This window comes from Heptranchias perlo, chromosome 23 (assembly GCF_035084215.1).
Source record: "Heptranchias perlo isolate sHepPer1 chromosome 23, sHepPer1.hap1, whole genome shotgun sequence".
Lineage (NCBI taxonomy): Eukaryota > Metazoa > Chordata > Chondrichthyes > Hexanchiformes > Hexanchidae > Heptranchias > Heptranchias perlo.
In genome coordinates this window covers 6,673,289-6,694,397 of record NC_090347.1, presented here as the reverse complement: position 1 = coordinate 6,694,397, position 21,109 = coordinate 6,673,289, and the positions used below count along the sequence as shown (strand labels likewise).

At 38.2% G+C, this 21,109-nt stretch overlaps 1 protein-coding gene across 1 annotated transcript in view; it reads left to right on the top strand.

The window, feature by feature from the left end:
• Positions 1-18,750, top strand: part of psmd12 (proteasome 26S subunit, non-ATPase 12) — a 35,205-nt gene extending 16,455 nt beyond the window's left edge. The window contains exons 3-11 of the mRNA XM_068003896.1: positions 1,239-1,367; positions 4,651-4,758; positions 6,376-6,480; positions 8,609-8,758; positions 9,609-9,743; positions 12,085-12,197; positions 14,804-14,978; positions 16,041-16,118; positions 17,821-18,750. Of these exons, the coding sequence (XP_067859997.1) occupies positions 1,239-1,367; positions 4,651-4,758; positions 6,376-6,480; positions 8,609-8,758; positions 9,609-9,743; positions 12,085-12,197; positions 14,804-14,978; positions 16,041-16,118; positions 17,821-18,030 (1,203 nt within the window). The 3' untranslated portion in view covers positions 18,031-18,750. The remainder of the gene's footprint in view (positions 1-1,238; positions 1,368-4,650; positions 4,759-6,375; positions 6,481-8,608; positions 8,759-9,608; positions 9,744-12,084; positions 12,198-14,803; positions 14,979-16,040; positions 16,119-17,820) is intronic.
• Positions 18,751-21,109: the final 2,359 nt, after the last annotated feature.

Here is a 21,109-nt window from a genome sequence, read left to right as displayed (position 1 = left end):
GTAAAAGATCTCACTGCACTATTAGAAGAGGAGAAAGGGAATTCACCTAGTGACCTGGCCAATATTTATCCCTCAATCAACATCACTAAAACATATTATCTGGTCACATATTTCATGTGGGATCTGGCTGTGCGCTTCCCTACATTATAACAGTGACCACGCTATGGGACATCCTGAAGCCGTGAAAGACACTATGTAAATGCAAGTTCTTTCCTTTATTCCCTAGTTTATAGAAAATAAATATGCTTATGAAAATCAAGTTTTACAATTTTTTTGAACTTCAATTTTCTAACCCAAGGAGACCCTCAAATTAGATTTCCCTCTCTGCTTGGTCACTCAGGTGACCTCATCGGGGAAAGAGGTTCTGTATGAAACATGTGGATTCTGAATTGTTTTTAAATGTTGTCCTCAGTGTGGGGAACTCTGGAAATACTGTTTATTGCCCATCCATAGTTGCCCCAAGAAATTAGGAAATCTGTGCACTCAGTTGAGATTGCAGATTTCCCAGCCAATAGCATGGTTTCCCAGTGGCGGGTGGAGCTATCAGGACAGGTTGAAGCCATGACTCCTTCTCTTTCCTGTGCAGCTGCTCCAAGATGTTTCCTATCGGGTACATGACTAGAATGGTTGACCTTTTTTTAATAAATATATAAAAGTGGGGAATAATTTGAATAAAAATATTTCCCCTCCCCAGAGATTCCTTCCCTTTTGAGAAATTTGTCTGTTATCCTGAATAATTATGCTTTAATAAACAAAAAGAGACAACAAAAGAATATTAAAAAAATGCAGGAGGATTTATTTTACTTAAAGGGTGGTCAGTATGAGGAATAGATTACCGCTGCAGGTGGTGGAACAGGAAACCTTAATAGGTTAACCTTAAAGGAGTAGACAACAAATTAGATTCAGTGTTATTGGAAACACACCAAGGATATTTGTGGATAGGTTGGCGAGATGGACCAAAATTGTTCCCCTGCCTGAAACTGTTACTATGTTATTATGTAAAAGCCAGCTATATTTGCATAAAAGACAAAGTTCGCACGAAGTTCACAAGTGCAGTGGTTTACAGTTCCTTCCTTCCCTCATGTGAAATGACTGTTGACATTTGCTAGCCCATCTGATGCAATTCCTTTAATGAATTTTAAACCATTGAGAGTTTACACTGCGTTTGGTTGGTTCATGATTATACTGAGGTTGTTGCTATGACCTATTGGTCTGAATTTTTGCATTATAAATTCTAGGCCTCTGATATGACGTCCACATCAAGAATCCTGGTTGCCATAGTGAAAATGTGTTATGATGCAAAAGATTGGGATGCGTTGAATGAAAATGTTGTACTTTTGTCTAAAAGGAGAAGTCAGCTAAAGCAGGTATGGTTCACAGATTGTGCAGAACAACCTACTAAAACTGTTGTCTATTTTAACTTCAAAGTAGAAACACACTCCCAGTTGATGTTCTTTTATCAGACAAATACATATGAATACTCTAACTGAACACTGAGGGGAAAAAAACTTCAACTATCACAAATGTTTAATTGGCAGGCTTGGCATTTGTCTCCCAAGTCAATTAAGTTCCACAGACTTTTCTACTGATCCTTTGCAATACATCTGTATGAGGAGACTGAATTCCTTGTTCTTCCTACTATCAATGTGGACTTCAGTGAGTCTTCCTTTAACTGAAAACAAAAGTGATGTAGGCTACAGAGCGAACGTGGACTTTCGTATTGTTAATGTAGCCTTGTTCAGTTTTATTTGATATTTTTAATTCCCTTTCATATTTTTCCCATTCTCTTTCATGCCACACATCATTCCCCAGCCAAAAGAGTAAGCAGATCCTCACCTTGCCTTCTATCAATTTCTCTCCTCTCTATAGGAACATAGGACAGGAGTAGGCCATTTAGCCCCTCAAGCCTGTTCTACCATTCAGTGAGATAATGGCTGATCTATAATTGCCCACTCAGTTCAAAAGAGCAATCAAAGGTGACTAGCCAGCTGTCCCCTTTTCCTTGCTTGTTATCACATCCAGATACAGTTGGGAAACAAATTGCATTGAATGTCTTCCATGAGACAGCCTGTTGCTATAACAGTACATGCGACCTCAAATCATCTCCATTTGTTCTTAGCCAAAAACAACATGATGATAAGCAATATAAATTTTACTTCAATTTTTCTATCCCCCCACCTCCTTCAACATTTTCTTTGCTCATGGAATACATCACTTCCTCTGCGGGTTTGTGTTCTTCAGCGGCTTTTGTGAACCTGTCATAATTAACCACATCATCGCTGTTTGGTTGTGTTCTGCAATGATATACTACTATAAATTTTGTGTAGGCATTATATATCTGCAGTTACCTTTTTAATTGTTTCCCATTACAAATGTGCAAGCTCCCATCAACACTAATTCCATTAATCGAGCAGAGATGCAGAAGGATACAAGCCCATCACTTATAGTCAGTTTCATTCTATGTTATGCAGTTGCTGAAAAGTGTATTTGCACAAGAACTTTGTTCACTTGAGTTTATATTATGTAATGTCAATGATTTGTTCCAAAGTTTCAATATCTTGTTTTGTGTCTTTGTTTTGAGAATCCTGGGTTTTAATTAAGTTCAGAAAATGCAAAATAGTTCAACATGTGAAGACTTCGAGGTGGTGATACTTGTTAAAACATGTCATACCCCATATAGCCTCTGTCTCACTCACACACACACACACACACACACTTGTAACCAACTAAGCAGTTTTCCAATTTGTATTAAAATATTGCAGGTGACACGAAACTCAGAAATGTAGTAAACAGTGAGGAGGATAGTAACATACTTCAGGAGGACATAGACTGGTGAAATGGGCAGATTAAATTTAACGCAGAGAAATGTGAAGTGATTCATTTTGGTAGGAAGAATGAGGAGCGGCAATATAAACTAAATGATACAATTTTAAAGGGGGTGCAGGAACACAAGAGACCTGGGGGTGTACGTACACAAGTCTTTGAAGGTGGCAGGACAAGCTGAGAAGGCTGTTAAAAAGGCATATGGGATCCTAGGCTTTATAAATAGAGGCATATAGTACAAAAGCAAAGAAGTTATGCTGAGCTTTTATAAAACACTGGTTAGGCCACAGCTGGAATATTGTGTCCAATTCTGGGCACCACACTTTAGGAAGGATGTCAAGGCCTTAGACAGGATGCAGAGGAGGTTTACTAGAATGGTACCAGAGATGAAAGACTTCAGTTCTGTGGCGGGACTAGAGAAATTGGGGTTGTTCTCCTTAGAGCAGAGAAGGTTAAGGGAAGATTTGATAGCGGTGTTCAAAATCATGAATGGTTTTGAGAGTAAATAAGAAGAAATGGTTTCCAAAGTAGAAGGGTCAGTAACCAGAACAGACCGATTTAAGGTAATTGGCAAAAGAAGCAGGGGCAACATGAGGGGAAAAAAAAATTACACGGCGAGTTTTTACAATCTGGAATGCACTGCCTGAAAGGGTGGTGTAAGCAGATTCAATAATAACTTTCAAAAGGGAATTGGATCAATACTTGAAGGAGAAAATTTGCAGGGCTATGGGGAAAGAGCAGAGGAGTGGGGCTAATTGGAGAGCTCTTTCAAAGAGCTGGTACAGGCACGATGGGCCAAATGGCGGCCTCCTGAGCAGTATCATTCTATGATGCTATGGATGTTCACAACCAGTATCTCAACATTCTGGTTTTAATTGAGTCAAAAAGGGCAGTTTATATTCTGCATATATTCAGAAATTGCTGTGTACTCCTGTTGCGGAGGTTTCCAAAGGTTTTGTTGATCATGACGTTGGGTTGTTCAGTTTTTTTTAAATCATCATTCTTCTCCCACTATGTATCGTACTCTGGTCAATAAGATGTTGTGGGACCCTGCTCCCACATCTTCATTTCCACTCTAACTCGTCTCCAGGAGGTGCATGAGAGTGGCATGGGGAAATTGTCCTTCTCTTTGCTGGAGATGCCTGCTCTCTGTTTAGCCACGGTTTCATCTCCTGTGTTGTTAGTTTTCTCATAGTTATAAGAATCAGGTACCACCGTGCCATATTCCTCCCATCTGTGGTACCATGCTTGAACGTACTGCATCCTGTTGTTTACTCATTTTTAAATAGGAAAGGAATCTCCAGCTAATAAATTATAATGTTTCTAGTATGTGAAAAAAAAATCCTGAGCATGATATTTCATCAACTTATTAATGTGATTGCTATTTTTTTCAGCAGCTAGGTTTACAGAATTTATAAATGCTTTTTCTTTTTTCTTTTTAATCTTGCCTGTAATAAAAATGAATGTAAATAATAAGAGTTCTTCCTAATCTTGTGAATGTACTTGAAAAAAGAGAAAATTCATGTCTTAGGTAATTTTCCTCACATTTCTAAATGACTGAAAGCTACCACATTGCATGAGGCTAGATGCTGGAGCATGTTATCTCTCATTAAAAGTAGTAAAAAGGTTTTTAGCTTGTTCACAACAGTAATGTCAGTTGATGGGATTCAAATAAAACTCTTGCTTTTAGTTCAACTTAAAAATGCTGTTCATGCTGCTTGTGATGCTAAGTGCACTTGTAGGACGGGCTAGAATCAATAGACTGTCAAGCTTTCAATGTAACCAGTGTTTGTAAAGCCATCATCATTTGCTTTGTTTATTATGCAGGCAGTTACAAAAATGGTCCAGGAGTGCTATACATACATCAGTCAGATCACTGACCTGCCAATCAAATTGAGATTGATTGACACTTTGCGCACTGTCACAGCTGGGAAGGTTAGTATGTTTTAACCTGTTCCTGAAAGCATGTTTCCTGTAAGACCTACCTCTGAACATGAAGTGATTTTCTTTTGCTACTTAACCTTTGATGAGCATATTTTTCCTCAATGTATGCTATATCATTTTTGCATGTAACCAATAAAGACGTTCGCATTGATGTTTGGAAGGTTAGGCAATTGAATATATTATCAAGGTGTCAATACAAAACCTTTCCTAAGCCTGCTTGTTTAAAGATGTCCAGACTTGTGTTAAAGTTATTAAATGTATAATCACTATTCATAAATCAATTATAAAACAGTGAAATTGATCTGGAGGCTAACAGCACTATAGATTGTGTTGAAATAAATCTGTAGAAATTGTTATAAGAGGGCTGCAAGGGTCTGTGGGACCATACCAAAGCACGCGTCACAATTAATTATCGGTTGAGGAGGAATATAGAAAAGGATGTCAATACAAATAAAGACTTGCACTTATATAGCACCTTTCATGTCTTCAGGACATCCCAAAGTGCTTTACAGCCAATGCTTTTACACTTTTTTTGAAGTGCAGTTACGTCAACAAGTTGCACAAACAGCAAATTAATGAATGACTGGATCATTTATTTTTGATGGTGTTGGTCAAGGGAAAAATCTTGGCCAGGACACTTGCACAGAACTCCCTGAATAGTACCATGGGTCTTTTATGTTTTCAATTGAATGTTTCATCCAAAAGATGGCACCTCCAACAGTGCTACACTCCTTCAGTACTATAATGAAGTGTCAGCATAGATTATGTCCTTAAGTCCTGGAGTGGGTTTTGAGCCCACAATCTCTAACTCAGAGGCAAGAGTACTAAGCTAACTTGACACTTGAAAAAAGGAGAGGAAAAAGTCTTGAATGTCGACACACAAAATGTGTAGAAGTAATTTCCTTTTTAAAATTTAAATTTTGCATGAATAAACTTGTATTTTCCTGTTTTAAGATTTTTATTGGTTTCCAAAAGGTTGTGGGAGGAGTTATGGCCTTCTCTACTGAAAGGTAGTAAATCATTGCTGGTATATGGTTGCACAGACATTGCTTCCAGTATGTCTATCTGAAATTTGATGGCTATTTGTCCATAGGGACTGTCACATCCCATCCTAGCCCAAACCAAATATGCACAAACATACCCTTCCAGAAGCAGGAATGCTGGGTTGCTTCACGTGTTTTGTGTTTTTTTGCCTCCCTGGCCCAAATACGCAGGGGCTAGTTATTGAATCCCGACTACTAGCCCAAAGGAGAGCACTGATCAGGAACTGATTGTGGGTCCTTCCTAGTTTGTGTGGCTCAATGCTCTTATCACTCATTGAACCAACAGAGAAGGAATGGATGTGGTTATTTTTACCAAGTGTGTTTGTACTCAATTGGAACAATGTTGCTACTCCCCAGATTATTGTGTACATATTACTTTTTAATCAAGTCCACATTAGGTTCCCACAGACTGTAGATCATACTTGCAACCTTCCTGGTTTGTATCATTACATTTTTAAAGAAGATTTGAAATGTCCAAGGACATTCGATTGTGAATCCAAATCTGGATAGTGCAATAAAATAAATACTTTGTATGAAATAGCCATTAATTATTTATGTTTTTCAGATTTATGTGGAAATAGAGCGTGCTCGCTTAACAAAGCACTTGGCAATGATAAAGGAGGACGCTGGGGATCTGAAAGAAGCTGCTGCCATTTTGCAAGAACTTCAGGTGAATGTTAATAATAACATCTCTGCTCATAAAAGATGCTTGCTTTATTGATGAATGGGGTTCTCTCAAAACAATTGTGATCTATTGAGAATTCCTATTTAATAAAGCATGTCCTTTAAATCCCTATTGGATCTTCTGCAAAATTGCAAACGATGGAAGTCTTGAAAATGCCTTTTCAGTCCTGACTTTTTTTTGTAATTTCAAGATGTTTGGGCCATATTTTACAACTTGAAGACAATGAGACAGTGGAGATAAGAAGTTTTTTTTTTCTTCTTGTTCTGCTTTCTCCCCTCCACAGAGAAATTACAATTTTGATGTTGGACTTGCAGCATTCAACTTCAGACGAGTTGTCAGTTTTGCTATACCTGTTTCATTAATTAATTAAATGCAGACTGAGTTGTTGGAAATAAAAGTGTCCTCTTGTTGTCCCATGAAGTTGATTGCCAAAGACATATTGGACCAGAACTTGCGCAGAGCAGCGTGGCAATGATCGCTGCAGCTCCTGCGAATTAAATTAGCGAATGTACTTACTGCCGGCTCTGTGGCGTCGACTTGCGTGATTTTGACTTTTTTAAAAAGGTGCGCAATCAACCCAGCCTCTGAGCAGGGTAAGTTGATGTGCATGGAACAGTCTGTGAGAATAGAAGGCACGCCCACAAAATCTGTCAGGAAGAGAAGACACGCCCATAAACAGACTTCATTCATTTAAAGTAATATTCTGGAAGTCATTGTAAATAATTTTTAAAAGTTATAAAAAGTGAAAGAAATAATTGAATTCAATTCAAGAGTCAGAAGGGAAAAGTTTTTTTAAAATGTACCTTTTAATTTTTATGATGGCTTCTGGGTAATTTGAAAACTTTTTTTGCATGATAATCTGAAAATTCATGGAGATTGAAGCTTACTATGTACAAAGTAAAGCACTAGATGAGTAGAGAGATGTATTCGCCATCTTGTGGTAGGATTTGATATGATGGATACATTTGCAAAGTGAAGAGACTTTGTATAATTTTGTTTTTTTTAATGAACTTTCACTTGGACTGTTCATAAGTATTTCTAACGCCATAATAGATTAAAAGAGGGAAGGAAAGTCTAAGGAGAGAGAAAAAGTAAAAAGCTGGAAATTTGGAAAAAAAAAGGTAAGGCTGGAATTAAACAATAGAATAGTCATCATCTGAAAAGAAAAGGTTAATGCTTCAATCTTCACTTCCAAAACATAAAACAGAGAATTCAACAAAAACAAAAATTGACTTTTTGTTTCATCTAATTCCCCACCAGTTGTATGATTTTGAGATGCTAGGGCCAGTTTGAAGTCACATCCGGTCTTTCTTCCCATTCCCATTCCACCCATTCCCCAATTGTTTGCAAAGGAGTTGTAAGGAATATTGTTTGTAATACTTCATCTTATTGAAGTCACTGGTGTACTTTGAAGAAGAAATTCTTCCCCCAGAGTTTCCTCCTCTAAGTCATTGCTAGTGCTTATTAGATAAACTGGGGAATACTGGAGTTCTGATGTAAAGGTTTGAAGTACATATCAAATCCTATTTAACATGGTAATAGCCTTCAAGAACATACTGTACCTTGAATCTTTGTTAATGTACATTTATTTAAGGTCTGTTCTGTACAAATCCCTAATGTCAAAACCATTTTTTCTTTTTCTCTATCTTAGACTTCTCTTCCACCTTTTTAATTACCCTTTCCTGTCATTCTCTAACCCACTTGACCTTTTAAAAAAAATCCAGTTATGTTGGAAATTTGAAATTATTGATCTATTTATTTAAAATAACTTTACCATTCAAACTTCAAATTCCAATGAAAATGTTGCCTGATAACGTCATTGGCCTGTTAAAGTTGCAATACATATTTCCCCTGCTCTGTGTTAAAATCTATAGTTCAAGTTTGACTTAATTTTCTTTAAGGATCATTCTAATCAGGTCTCCAATTTAGAAGTTTTACTTATTCACAACAGGTACATATTGCTCTACAAAAATCCTTTTCAAGTAAATTTCATGTATTAAGAAACATGAAATTTACTTGAAAAGGATGTTGGTAGAGCAATACAAGTACCTTAATTTTCATTACACCATTTTTAAAAAAGATTTTCAATTTTTTTGTTCTCTTATACCAACAGGTTGAAACTTATGGGTCAATGGAGAAGGAAGAGAAGGTTGAGTTTATCTTGGAACAAATGAGACTTTGCTTGGCTGTTAAGGATTATATTCGAACCCAAATCATCAGCAAAAAAATAAACACAAAATTCTTTCAGGGGGAAAATACTGAGGTAAAGGATGTGTAATTTCAAATTCTTTTGATTCATTGATTAAGTCATGCAGAATTGAGCATTTGCCAGCTATAAAAAGAGCTGAAATAGTTTTTTTGCAAATTGATACTGCAGTGTTGGAGTATCTTCTTGGTGCTTTGTCAGACTGTACCATGGAATTGTAAGATGGAAGTTATCTCTCATTGTCTTGGTTGTACTGTCTGGGTGGAGGCTTGGTGCTGCCCAGTCGGGAGGATGGAGAAATTGGAAGGCAACTTGCCCCTCATTATATCCTAGTGGTTGGTGCGAGTAATGTTAATAGAGGTAGAAAGCAAGTTTGACGAAAGAATACAAGTTCAAAACTCACTATACCTCAAGCAGAGTTAGTGACGGGGTTTGGGGAGGTGCAGGGGGAGTTTTTCCGACAGGATTTGTGAAACAAACTGAGAGGAGGTTGTTGATTCAGGGACATTTGGCCCCTTTGAAAAGGAGCTGAATTGATAACTCGTGAAGTGGGATTAAAAGTTAGAGAAATTTGACAGCACTCCTGTTTTGTTTTTTTTTGAAGAGATACGGGAAGGAAATGTACTCTAAATCAACAGGTGGTGTAAGCGGGGAGTTCATGATACAAATAATCATGCATGGCCTGTGGATTGAGCAGGCTTGATGGGCTGAGTGACCTTTTTATTGTGCTGGATTTTCTTACGTTAAAATAGATATATCTTTGATCATTTTCATTTTAGCCTTGGTCTCCATCTGACTAACGCTAAAAGCAATTGCTCTACATACGATTATTAATACATCATTCCTAAGACCATTTTTAACTGAACAGATCTGCAATAATTTTGATGCAGTTTGGCATCTTTTACAGGAGCTGAAGTTAAAATACTACAACCTAATGATTCAAGTTGACCAACATGAGGGATCCTATCTGTCCATCTGCAAACACTATCGTGCCATCTACGATACACCCTGCATCCAGGCCGACAGCACAAAATGGCAACAGGTAAAGAGCTGGTACTGGTTGTGAAGGAGTGCTGTAATTGACTTGTTAGCATTGAATGCTGCTAGGTTTCCATTATTTCTTGCTCATAATTTGTATGACGGGGATAGGGCAGGAGAGTGGGACGAGCTGGATTGGTCTTGCAAAGAGCCAGCACAGAGTCGACGGGCTGAATGGCCTCCTTCTGTGCTGTAACCATTCTATGATTCATACGCTGTTTCTTGGTCCATGGATGATTCTTGATCTTCTTATGACTCGTAACTGTCCAAGATGAAAGGTGACCTGTTCACTGAACCACCTGTGAGATTTTTTGAATGCCAAAACTTGTTCTTGCCTGTTGCTGTCCATTAAGAAATTCTGATGAACAATAGAATTGTCTCATGGATACTCTTACATATTATGACAATTGCTCTGAGGCCAGAACCTGCGTAATTCATATTGAATACTTATGTTTCCTCCTCCCCAGTTTCATCCAGACCAGGAGAAGATATTCATGCAGCCAGTTAGAGGCTTCTGGCATATTGATGCAAATCTTTGGCAGCATCTGAAGCAGAAATTAATCCCATTTTCTCTCTGTACCTGAGCATTCTGACACAGCCAAATTCTGAAAGCAAACAAACTCAATAGTCCTTCTGTTCAGAGGCAACTAAGAGGCAGAATGGCATTGTTCACATGTTACAGTATAAGTTTGCAGTTATAAAACAGCTCTCGATCGTCCATTTGCACAGCTAGAAATGGATAGTGTAACTCACCATTCAAGGCGGTTAAGGCATTGAAAAGAATCAGGGCCGGCAGAAGATGGAAAGGAAGAGAAACAGCAAAAAGAAACCTTGAAGCAGTGTGCAAGGAAGATTAAATCCACAGAAAGGAATAATGAAACTGATAGAAAATTCAGGTCAATCTGGGTGCCAGAAGAAAGGGTATCTTTAAGTCCTGGGTTGTCTTTGTTCTGATGCAGCAAGAAGTCTGTGTTCCATAGAGAAGTAGTATCACATGGAGAAGAGGAAAAAGAAAAGGGAACTCCTAAGATAGTTAACTGAAGTTTTAAATGGCATATCAGAGAAAACTTAACGTATGTTTTTTAAAAAGGGAAGACTAGGCAAGAGGACAAGTCAGCTTTAAATATATTAAAAGGGACTGAACCTGAGACAGGAACATTAACAAATAATGTATAATATCTAAAATCCAGTTTGAAAAGAAATATTTACATAGTTGCTTGTATAGTTAGATATTTATGCTTTTTAATGCTCCTGTATAAAACATTTTTTGCCTTTCTATTTACAACAAAAGCAATGAACATTTAAACCAAATCCCTAACTCCTTTTTTTGCAAATAACACACCATGTTACAGTTCTGCAAAAGCTGGCATGTGGAACAGGTTCTGTTGCTGATGAGTTGCGAGTTCACAACTTTTCATGTAAATAGATTCTGTGCTTTATGGATTAGACTCTCGTGGCTAACAGAAGTTATTTAAACATAGTTCCTGAGATTAAAAATAGTGTAACGAAAGATATTGATTATGTAAAATTACAAATTAAAGTTTACAATATTGTGCTTTTTTTCTTGCAATCAGTTCTGGGTTATAGCATGATAAATGAACTGTGATTTTGCCAATATTTTGAATCTTTCAATATGTGGATTATCACACTTCAACTATCTAGAGAGTCCTACCCATCCAAATCTGCCGTGACACTTCTCATCAGCAAACAAAAAAGCAATGAAACCACTTCCATCAACGTCATGATAAATATTATTTTAAAAGATGATTTGAAAAAATATTGCACAACAAAAGAACTGGCTTTCATCAAATCTTATTAATGTTGCCTTTTGTAGTGTAATACAACATATTTATTTTAATACTTTTATTGAACATCTTGAAATAAATTAACCTCTAGAGAATTCTGTCTTGCTCAAACAATGCCGTGCAGTTCCTTGGGGATTTGTCCAGGGAGTTGCATGATTTTGCAGGCTACTGAAAAATAAAGAGGTCGGGGGGGGGCGGTCTAGAGTGGGAAGGGAATACATTTCATGAATTTATGTGGTGGAAACAATACATTTCTGTAGAAAAGAGCAGCTGTTGTTTATTCCCTGTGTTCTTTGAAGCAACCTACTCCGCTGTGTGGAGCAGTTTGGTATGTGAAGTGTATGCAATAAATGTGGGCTCTCTTTCAACCATTTTGAGCATTCAGTATTTCACAATTGCAGTTAGCAATTGCAATATTTATTCTGGAGACCAGAACAGTACTACTACTCCCAGGTTATATATTCTGCTGATCTTTGTATATCTAGTGTGGATCTTTTTAAGTTGCCTAAGTTTTAATGATCTCTTATATTTAACATTCAGGCTCTGAAGAGTGTTGTTCTGTATGTGATCCTGGCCCCCTATGACAATGAGCAATCTGACCTAGTCCACAGAATCAGTCTTGACAAAAAGCTTGAAGAGATTCCAAAGTATAGGTAAGATAAAGTTTAAAAGGAAAACAAAACTAACTTCTTGATTGTCCTATCAACATTTTCAGATTTTCCAAACCACTTACTACTTTTTCATCTTTGTTTTTTTTTGGTTTAAAAAATTGTTTTCATAATTGGTGAGTTGCTGAGTAAAAGAAAGAACTTGCACCTTTCATACCCTCTAGATGTCCCAAAGCACTTTACAGCCCATGAATTACTTTTGAAAAGCAGCCACTGTTATGTAAACAAATGCAACAGCCAATTTGTGCACAACAAGGTCCCACAAACAGCAATTAGATAAATGACCAGTTATTCTGTTTTTTGGTTGTGTTTGAAAGATAAATGTTGGCTAGGACACCGGGAGTACTCCTCTGCTCTTTGAACAGTTCCATGGGATCTACATCCACCTGAACAGGCATGCAAGATCTTAGTTTTAATATCTCACCTGAAAAACAGCATCTCCAACAATGCAGCACCCCCTCAGTACTGCATAGAAGTGTATGACCAACATGTGTGCTCAAGTCATGGAGTTTGGCTTGAACCCAAGACCTTCTGACTAAAGTGAGAGTGCTACCACTGAGTCAAGGCTGCAAGTGAGTTTATATAGTGAACAGTTTGAGCTTTACAAACTGGGAAGGTCCCAGTTTCACTCCCCGATGTGTGCTGAGTTAACTTATCTCAGCTGGGATGGTGGTTGGCCCACCGCAATTGGCTTCATCACCCCTGGGTTCGGAATGTGAAAATCAACCACAGTTTCTGCCTCTGATCGCTATGCATCAACCTTTGCTTAAAAGTACACGTTTGGATCTGGCTTGGATGTGCTGCTGAACACTTGCTAATGTTCGCTGTCGAGACTTGCACATGAATAGTGGCCACCTGAGCAAGGTACAGGAAGGTAATTGTCCCTTGTGGAACTATACACCAGCAAGAAATTGACATCTTCAAAGGAGATGGGGAAAATATTGGTCAGAGATTACATTATAAAAATCAGCTGTAGTTTGTAATATTGAGGGGACATTATAAAGGAGGACAGTATGAAGGTTATGTTATTAAAAAAAAGTGATAATAAGTGTAGTTTTTTTTCACTTGACTCAGCAATTTATTTGCTTGTTTTATGCTTCTGGGAGAACAAAAATTCACGTACATTTATATTGAACGTAACTGGAGGGAAACCCTTTTATTACAATACCAGAAAATACATTTCAATCTTTTATGCTTGCTGTTGTGAGCTATATAATTGGGATTAGGGATTAGCTACGTATTAGGGTCAAATTGTGCATTTTTTAAAAATATATGCGTAGGTTACAGGTCAGCAGATTAGCTTCTCCTGGAGAAAAGTGCCATGTAGCAATGGTCTGGGAGGGAGGATATGTACAAAAAATTGGGGGAAGAGAGATAGAGAGGTTTGTATTTTTAAAAAAAAGACTTAACCAGTTTTAATATTTTTAAATCAAAGCAAATAAAGTTTTAAAAATATATAGTTAACTTATGGCCAAAATCATGAAAATAACTGTCATCATATCTAACATTAAAGACTAATAACAAAGAGCTATTTGATAATTTAGAACTGGTAAATATATTAAAACCAGAAAATAAAATTGGCATGGCTAGAATAACTTGCTGCCATGTTGTTGTATCAGACAATTAAATGTGCGCAACTAATCAGAGAAAGCTGACAAAGTAAACACCCTGGAGACTGTAAATAGGCTGATAAGTAACTGTATTGTGCATGCACCATGTCAGCTGTGGCTCAGTGGTAGCACTCTCTCACCGCTGAGTCAGACATTCATGGGTTGAAATCCCACTCCAGAGACTTCAGCACAAAATCTAGGCTGACACTTCAGTGCAGTACTGAGGGAGTGCTGCACTGTCGGAGGTGTCGTCCTTCTGATGAGAAGTTAAACCGGGGCCATGTCTGCCCCCTCAGATGTAAAAGGTCCCATGGCATTATTTCGACGAAAAGCAGGGGCTTTATCCCCAGTACCCTGGACAATTTTCATCCCTCAACCAACATCACTTTGTAAAAAAAACATTATCTGGTCATTATCACATGGCTGTTTATAGGACCTTGCTGTGTGCAAACTAATGGGGTTTGGTGGAGCCATACCTGTTTTATACAAAAGTAGCCAAGAGGTTTTGCTTGTAAGCCTCACCTTGTGCTACAATCTGCTGTTTCTATGGCGTGATTCTAACCAGTTATTAATTTTTTTCACCTTTTTATCCATTTTTATTCAGAGTAAGCAACCTTTGGGTTGTAATTGCTAGATTTGCAAAGGGTTAATTTGTTCTGTTCTTATTTGGGCAGTAAGTGGTTTTTAGGTTACACCAGCCTTCATGTTAGAATACGCATTCTGATTAGCAGAATGCCAAATGTTAATACGGAATTCAGAGAATCCAGTGGAATCCTGTTTAATGTCGTGAGTTGCATTTGAGAAAAGATGCAGTTTGAAACCAGAGGTTCATATGCACTGAATATACTGACTGTGTAAGGAGCATGCAATGAGTTAGGATTTGATGATTTGCCATACAAGATTGCCAGGGATTTGATTGTGTATAGTTAAACTCTGCTGTATTTTACCATCTAAGAGCAACATTATGTTTCTGTTCTGCAGGGATCTGCTGAAGCTCTTTACCACAATGGAACTTATGCGTTGGAGCTCACTGGAGGATGATTATGGCAAGGAATTGAGGGAAGAATTACCTGAAAATGCTTGCACAGATGTATTTTCTAGCACAGAAGAGGGAAATAAGAGATGGAAAGATCTTAAAAATCGGGTAGTGGAGCATGTACGTGTGATGTAATTTTTAAAAATTCATTTCTGAATCCCATTATATTTCCTAAATATTATAGCAGTGGGAGCCATAGCTCTGCCATTGCGTGCATTTTAAATTGTTGCTTCTTGGTGGTGTTTCAGCTGGCTCAGTTAGTAGTAATTGCCTGGTGTGGTACAAAGAATAGTGGATCATCTTGTTTGAATCCTGGTCTGTATTGAGTTCCCTGATCTCAGCAGAGGTAGCAGCAAGGGCGCTCCAGTTGGTCTTGCAGTTTTTGTGCGAGGCAGGGGAAAAAACAGCCATGGTTCCTGTTCCTGACTTCTATTCAGTGGCACTTACTGACAAGTATGTGGGTATGATGATCCAGTAAGGAGGAGATTGGAGTTGCCTGTGATTTCTTCTCTCTCATTCCCTCCCCACTCCCACAGTCCAACAGTTTGCTGACTGTGCTCAATATTTAGGCTTGCACATGGCATTCCTCAAGTTGTACCCAAGCATGATCCAGTGTAAAGTGACGGGGAATGTTAAAATGGTTGTAATAAACATTCCAGTAAGCCTTTTGCTGGAATAAGGAGACGCAGTTGACTAAGCATGAGCCACATCTCAAGATTTCACCATGTACAAGTGGTTGCTCGTCCAATAGGATGGCAACAGAATAATCTACCATACTAAAAGTTTTGTGTGAGCACACATTTCTTCTCCGCAAACTCCACTTCCTGTGGTCACACTTTTTATTTTAATATTTAACATTGTAAGTGCTCATTTATAATGGGAATCCCCTATGTCAACATGTCTGCGTAGTGCTGTAGTTCCAGTCTGCAGCCACTAGGTGGTGGTAAGTTCCACAGTTTCCGATACCACTATAGCCCATGACGCACAATGAGAAACATCATGGGAGATCAACTAGTCTAATAAATTTTAAGCCGCTGTTTGTTCACACTGCACTGTGCGCTGAGCTAGAACCATTCTACAGGTAATTACAGTCAAGGTAATCTGTACCTCCTGCCCTACTTAAAATACATTAATTTTTATTGACTTCCTATAAACTTTTGATTTTTAATGTTGATATTTCAGAATATTCGAATAATGGCAAAATATTACACACGGATCACAATGAAGAGAATGGCAGAGCTTCTTGATCTTTCCGTTGATGTGAGTACCAAACTTTCTGTAATCTATAAGGTGTTGTCCCTAGGATTTCAAGAAAGCATAATGGTGTGAGTGTGTGAAATTTTCACACTGCAATCACTTCAACCATGAAAATTGCCCAGCAGTACAATTATAGGTTTTGTCCTTCCAAACTTGGGTTGTCTCTGGAGAGATTATTTTGAGCTGCATAACAATAATGTGAATTACTGTGGTGGTAGTGATGGGAGAAATTTAAGGAGATGAACTAAGAGCATCGCAGAAGAAATGTATCACGCAACATTAAAGCATATTGGCTTAAATGCATTTTTCCCCTTCGTATAACAAATTGGTACCGTTGCACTGAATAATGGTGACCACACTGCTATTTTTAGTGAATTAAATTTGAAATGCCTGCTGATTCGATACAGTAGCCTTTCAACACTTCTCTCTCAGTCATGTTGTATCATAACTTGCATCATGACTGTTTACCAAATTGGTCCAGCAACTTGCACCCAAGTAAATGAGTAGCATTCTCCCCACCCTCAAAGACAAAGGGGGGGGGAAATTAACATGCCACGTTACGTTGTGTAACAAAGTAACAAAAAAATGTTCAGATGTTCAGAAATACTATAGATTTAGGTGAATTGCAAACTTGGCACATTTTGGACTGTGTAATGTGCATTAAACTTGAGTGATGCCGTAACTGCCTTGAAACTCTATACAGAATAAGCCACAATGAACAACATTTTTTTTTAAAAAGGCAATGACAGCAAACCATGTAACTGAGGAAAACAAGTACACTGCCATCACTATTTACTTTCTTGCAAACCACTATAAAGTCATCTGACTTATCACATGATGTATGTATGGGTACTGCATTTACATTTATTAGAATGAGGACATAGAGATGTTATTTGGGGCAGACCTGATGTCAAATGAAGCAGTTCTGCTGCTTGTTGCATTTAACAATAGGTCTGTCTTTTCAATCTGAATACATTAAGGAGAGAATAGGAAGTTGAAATGGTGATGGACATCAGGATATGGAGAGAGACCTGGTGGAAGAGCAAGAGAGAAACTACAAAATGAAACGGTCCATGCCGTGGGCTAAGAGGAGAAGCAGCTTCTGGGGAAAAAAGACCAGTGCTTTGTCAACGTGTCTGATCTGCTGATCATAAAGAATCTCTCACCACATCAGTGGAAATGTCCTGGTGGAGAGCACATGAACTTACAGAGAAGCATGCAAAAAGAATGAAATAAATCAATTCTTAGGCCACATGTAGTGTATATTAGTACGTCCCATTTAATAAGCTGCTACAAATTGGAGGGTCACATTGTCGTCAATCTGTAAAATGCCACTGTTACGGTTAGTCATTTCAAGCCTTTTACGGTTTTGAGTTCATGTTTATAGACAGTCTTAATGCAGCCAGTTTGTAAAATTTCTCCTGTGGAACATTGTCAATGTACCATTGCAGTGACGTAAGTGCACTTAGTGTAATTAAAACTTCATGACATTGCATTGGGGGAATTCTGTCCAAAAAGTCTACTCCAAGCCTTGTAACAACTAGTTCTAAATCAGAAATCACCACAATAGGAAGCAATTGAGACATCAGTAAATGTACAGATATTTCCCTTCGTAACATTTAGGATTATTGGACAATAGAGTAAGCTTTCACTTTGCTGATTTTTGTTATTTTCTAATTTTACTCCACGTTTATATTTTTTGCAGGAATCTGAGGAGTTTCTTTCCAATCTGGTAGTAAACAAGACCATCTTTGCGAAGGTAGACAGGCTAGCGGGAATTATCAATTTCCAGCGACCCAAGGACCCCAATGACATTCTCAACGACTGGTCACACAAGCTGAACTCTCTCATGGCACTTGTGAACAAAACCACACACCTTATAGCCAAGGAGGAGATGATCCACAACCTCCAGTAGAGGAAGAACGTTGGTGTGTCTTTTGAAAAGACATTTTAAGATCTAAAATAATCCTTAATAACCATGCAAAAAAAATTTTCTTTTTCTGCTGCACCAAAAGCAGCTTCTGATTGTCTGGTGCATGGTCCATGTGGTTAAATATCTAAGGATAAGCTTTGATAGTCGGGTTGATTTTCCTCTTTTTTTTAAAAGTAGTATAAACTGGAGTTTAAATAAGGTGGAGTGTTTGCATTTTGTGATATGTACTGTAAATGGAACAAACCATACCATCAAAATATTGTCACCAAACTTTTCAATTGAAAATTTCCAATGTTTTGTATTATTTAGATCTGTTCATTAAACCAAATTTTAAAAGTTACAAATTTCCTTTCCAGTAATTACTGTGTTCTACCGCATGTTAATTATGCTATTCCATTTACACTGCAGTGAATGTAAAACTGAAAAATACTGAAGTGGAGAAAAATTCCATGTATTTTGCTGCCCTTTCCTCCTCTGATGAAACATTGTTTGACCAGTGCACTTGATGTTTTTAGTTGTGTAACCATTGCTAACAGAACACTGATTTAACTGTTTGGCCATATTTGTTTAACAACACCCTTCCTTCCCTTCTGTTGTAAGTATTTATAGTGAGAGTAAGTAACGCAGCACACTTTCTGATATAACTTGCATTGTTTATGGTTCCCCCATTGAGAAACCTATAAAAATTTCTCTTGAACGCCACTCTTGATGATCAAGTTTTCTTTCTTTAATGGCTCCCAAAGATACTATTGCGTGAAGAAGATCGAAGATCTATTGTACATTGAGTTTGTATTGTTCAATCCATAATATTCAACTCATCGTGAAGAAATTTCACCAAATAGTTGCTGTTCCTTATGGGTGTGACGAAGCACAGGATTTTTAAACTTTTAACAGCTGCTTCCTTTTCATCGCACACTACACAAATGTCCCTTGAACAGCCACACTGCCAGTCATGAGCAGCAGACTTAAACTAACCAATTGGCGCCATCCCTCCGCTCAGAGCCAAAGCCATCCTTTTTTTTTGCTTTCAGATGTGTTTTACCCAGAGAGTGGTTCGAATATGGAACTCACTACCTCAAGGAGTAGTTGAGGTGAATAGCTTGGATGCATTTAAGGGGAAGCTAGATATGTACATGAGGGAGAAAGGAATAGGTTATGCTGATAGGAATAAATGAAGAGGAAGAGGCTCGAGTGGAGCATAAACACCGGCATGGACCCCAGTTGGGCCGAATGGCTTGTTTGTGTGCTGTTAATTCTATGTACTTTCCATTTTGGAGTTTTATTCACACCCTCCCAAGCAAGTGGATCGGTGAAAACTTGTGCACATCCTTCTGCTGATGGAATTCTTTGTGAGCTGCTAGGAGATAGAGGAAAGTCACCGGGATAACTGGCTCTCCAGTTGTTCTCTTTTGGCAGAGCCTTTAGTTCCAACCCACAAAAGTACAGATGAGATGAGAAACGCACAATGTGGGGAATTGAATGTAAGCCCACAACCTACCATACAGCTCGTGGTACTGCATGTTGGAGTTCTAAGCTATAGGAAGAATGTGTTTCTCATTGGATATAGTATTATGTATCCCGTGCATCTATTTTATACGGTTTAAGTTTCTGAGGTTCAACGGCCCCTAAAATGCCATTTTGCCAAAAATTGAGCAATTGGTAAACTATCCCAGGGGGCTTTGGATGCTCAGTCGTTGAGTATATTCAAGACTCAGATCAATGGATATTTGGACACTAAGGGAATCAAGGGCTATGGGGATAGGGTGGGAAAGTGGAGTTGAGGTCGAAGATCAGCCATGATCTTAAAGGGTGGAGCAGACTCGAGGGGCTGTATGCCCTACTCATATTCTTAAGATACATAATGGGGAATGCCAAATGTGGAATGAGAAGATGTAATTTGACCCATCAATCCCTCCTGGACTCTGTCTAATGTTAGGATCAGTTTTGAATACTTCTGGTTTGCGTAGCTCAGTACCACCCATGGAGCCATCGCAGGAGCCATTCTAAGTGTTAGAATTCCACTGTACTTCCCAGTTTGTGACGTGATACAATGCCTTCATCTCGATCAGCCCACCCCAGATTTTGTTAATCATTCGAGTTGGATGAGTGCCACATTGGAGCACTTCACAGAAAGGGACTGAAAACCCAAGGGCCAGTCACTCCAAACCACCCTTTTATTGTAGGGTAGCATTGGAGGAGGCCTCGGAGCAGATCTCCAATCTAGGGAATGGCATTTAACATGGGGGGGAAATAAGCCAGGTGACAACACTGCTACTTTTTGTGAATGAAATTTGAAATGCCTGCTGATGATTCTATACAGAATAAGCCACAACTGTTCATTTTTTAAAAATGCATTGACAGCAGGACACATACACATAAAAAATGACATTTTAAAAGCAGCTAAGATATTTCTGAATATGCTAGAATGTCGAAGAATGTTGGAGCTTCCTGCATGAATCAGAGAAATTACAGTGTAGGAGAAGACATTTGGCCCATCCAACCAATGCCACAGCAAGCTTTTCAACTGGAGTTATCAACTCGTATTTCCCTGTCCTTTCTCATTATCTTTTAATATGCTCCCTTCTCAAATACTTACCCAATTCTGTTTTCAATTATGTTGTAGTCTTTCTTTCAATAGCCACTTGTGGTAAAGTATTCCATGTTCTCGTAACCCCGTGTGTGGAAAAATATCTTCTAACTTTGCTCTTCCTTATTCTAGTGGTAATTCTTAGTAACTTTCCGATTGTTACTGATTTGCTAACCTGCGGAAACAATTTTTCACTGTTTACCCTCACAAAACCTTCAACAATTTTGAAAACGTTGATTAGAATTACCCGTAACAAAAACCCAATTTTTTGAGCCTCTCTTGATCGCTATAGTCTCATTCCTCGCATCATTCTAGTGAATCTTCATTGTACCCTTTTAATGGTTCAAATATCCTTCCTATAATGGGATGCCCAGAACTACACACCACATTCAACTCTGGCATCACTTCCTCGCTTTTATATTCAACCTGCTTATAAATAAAACTTACATTTCCATTTGCTGTTTTATGGCCTTT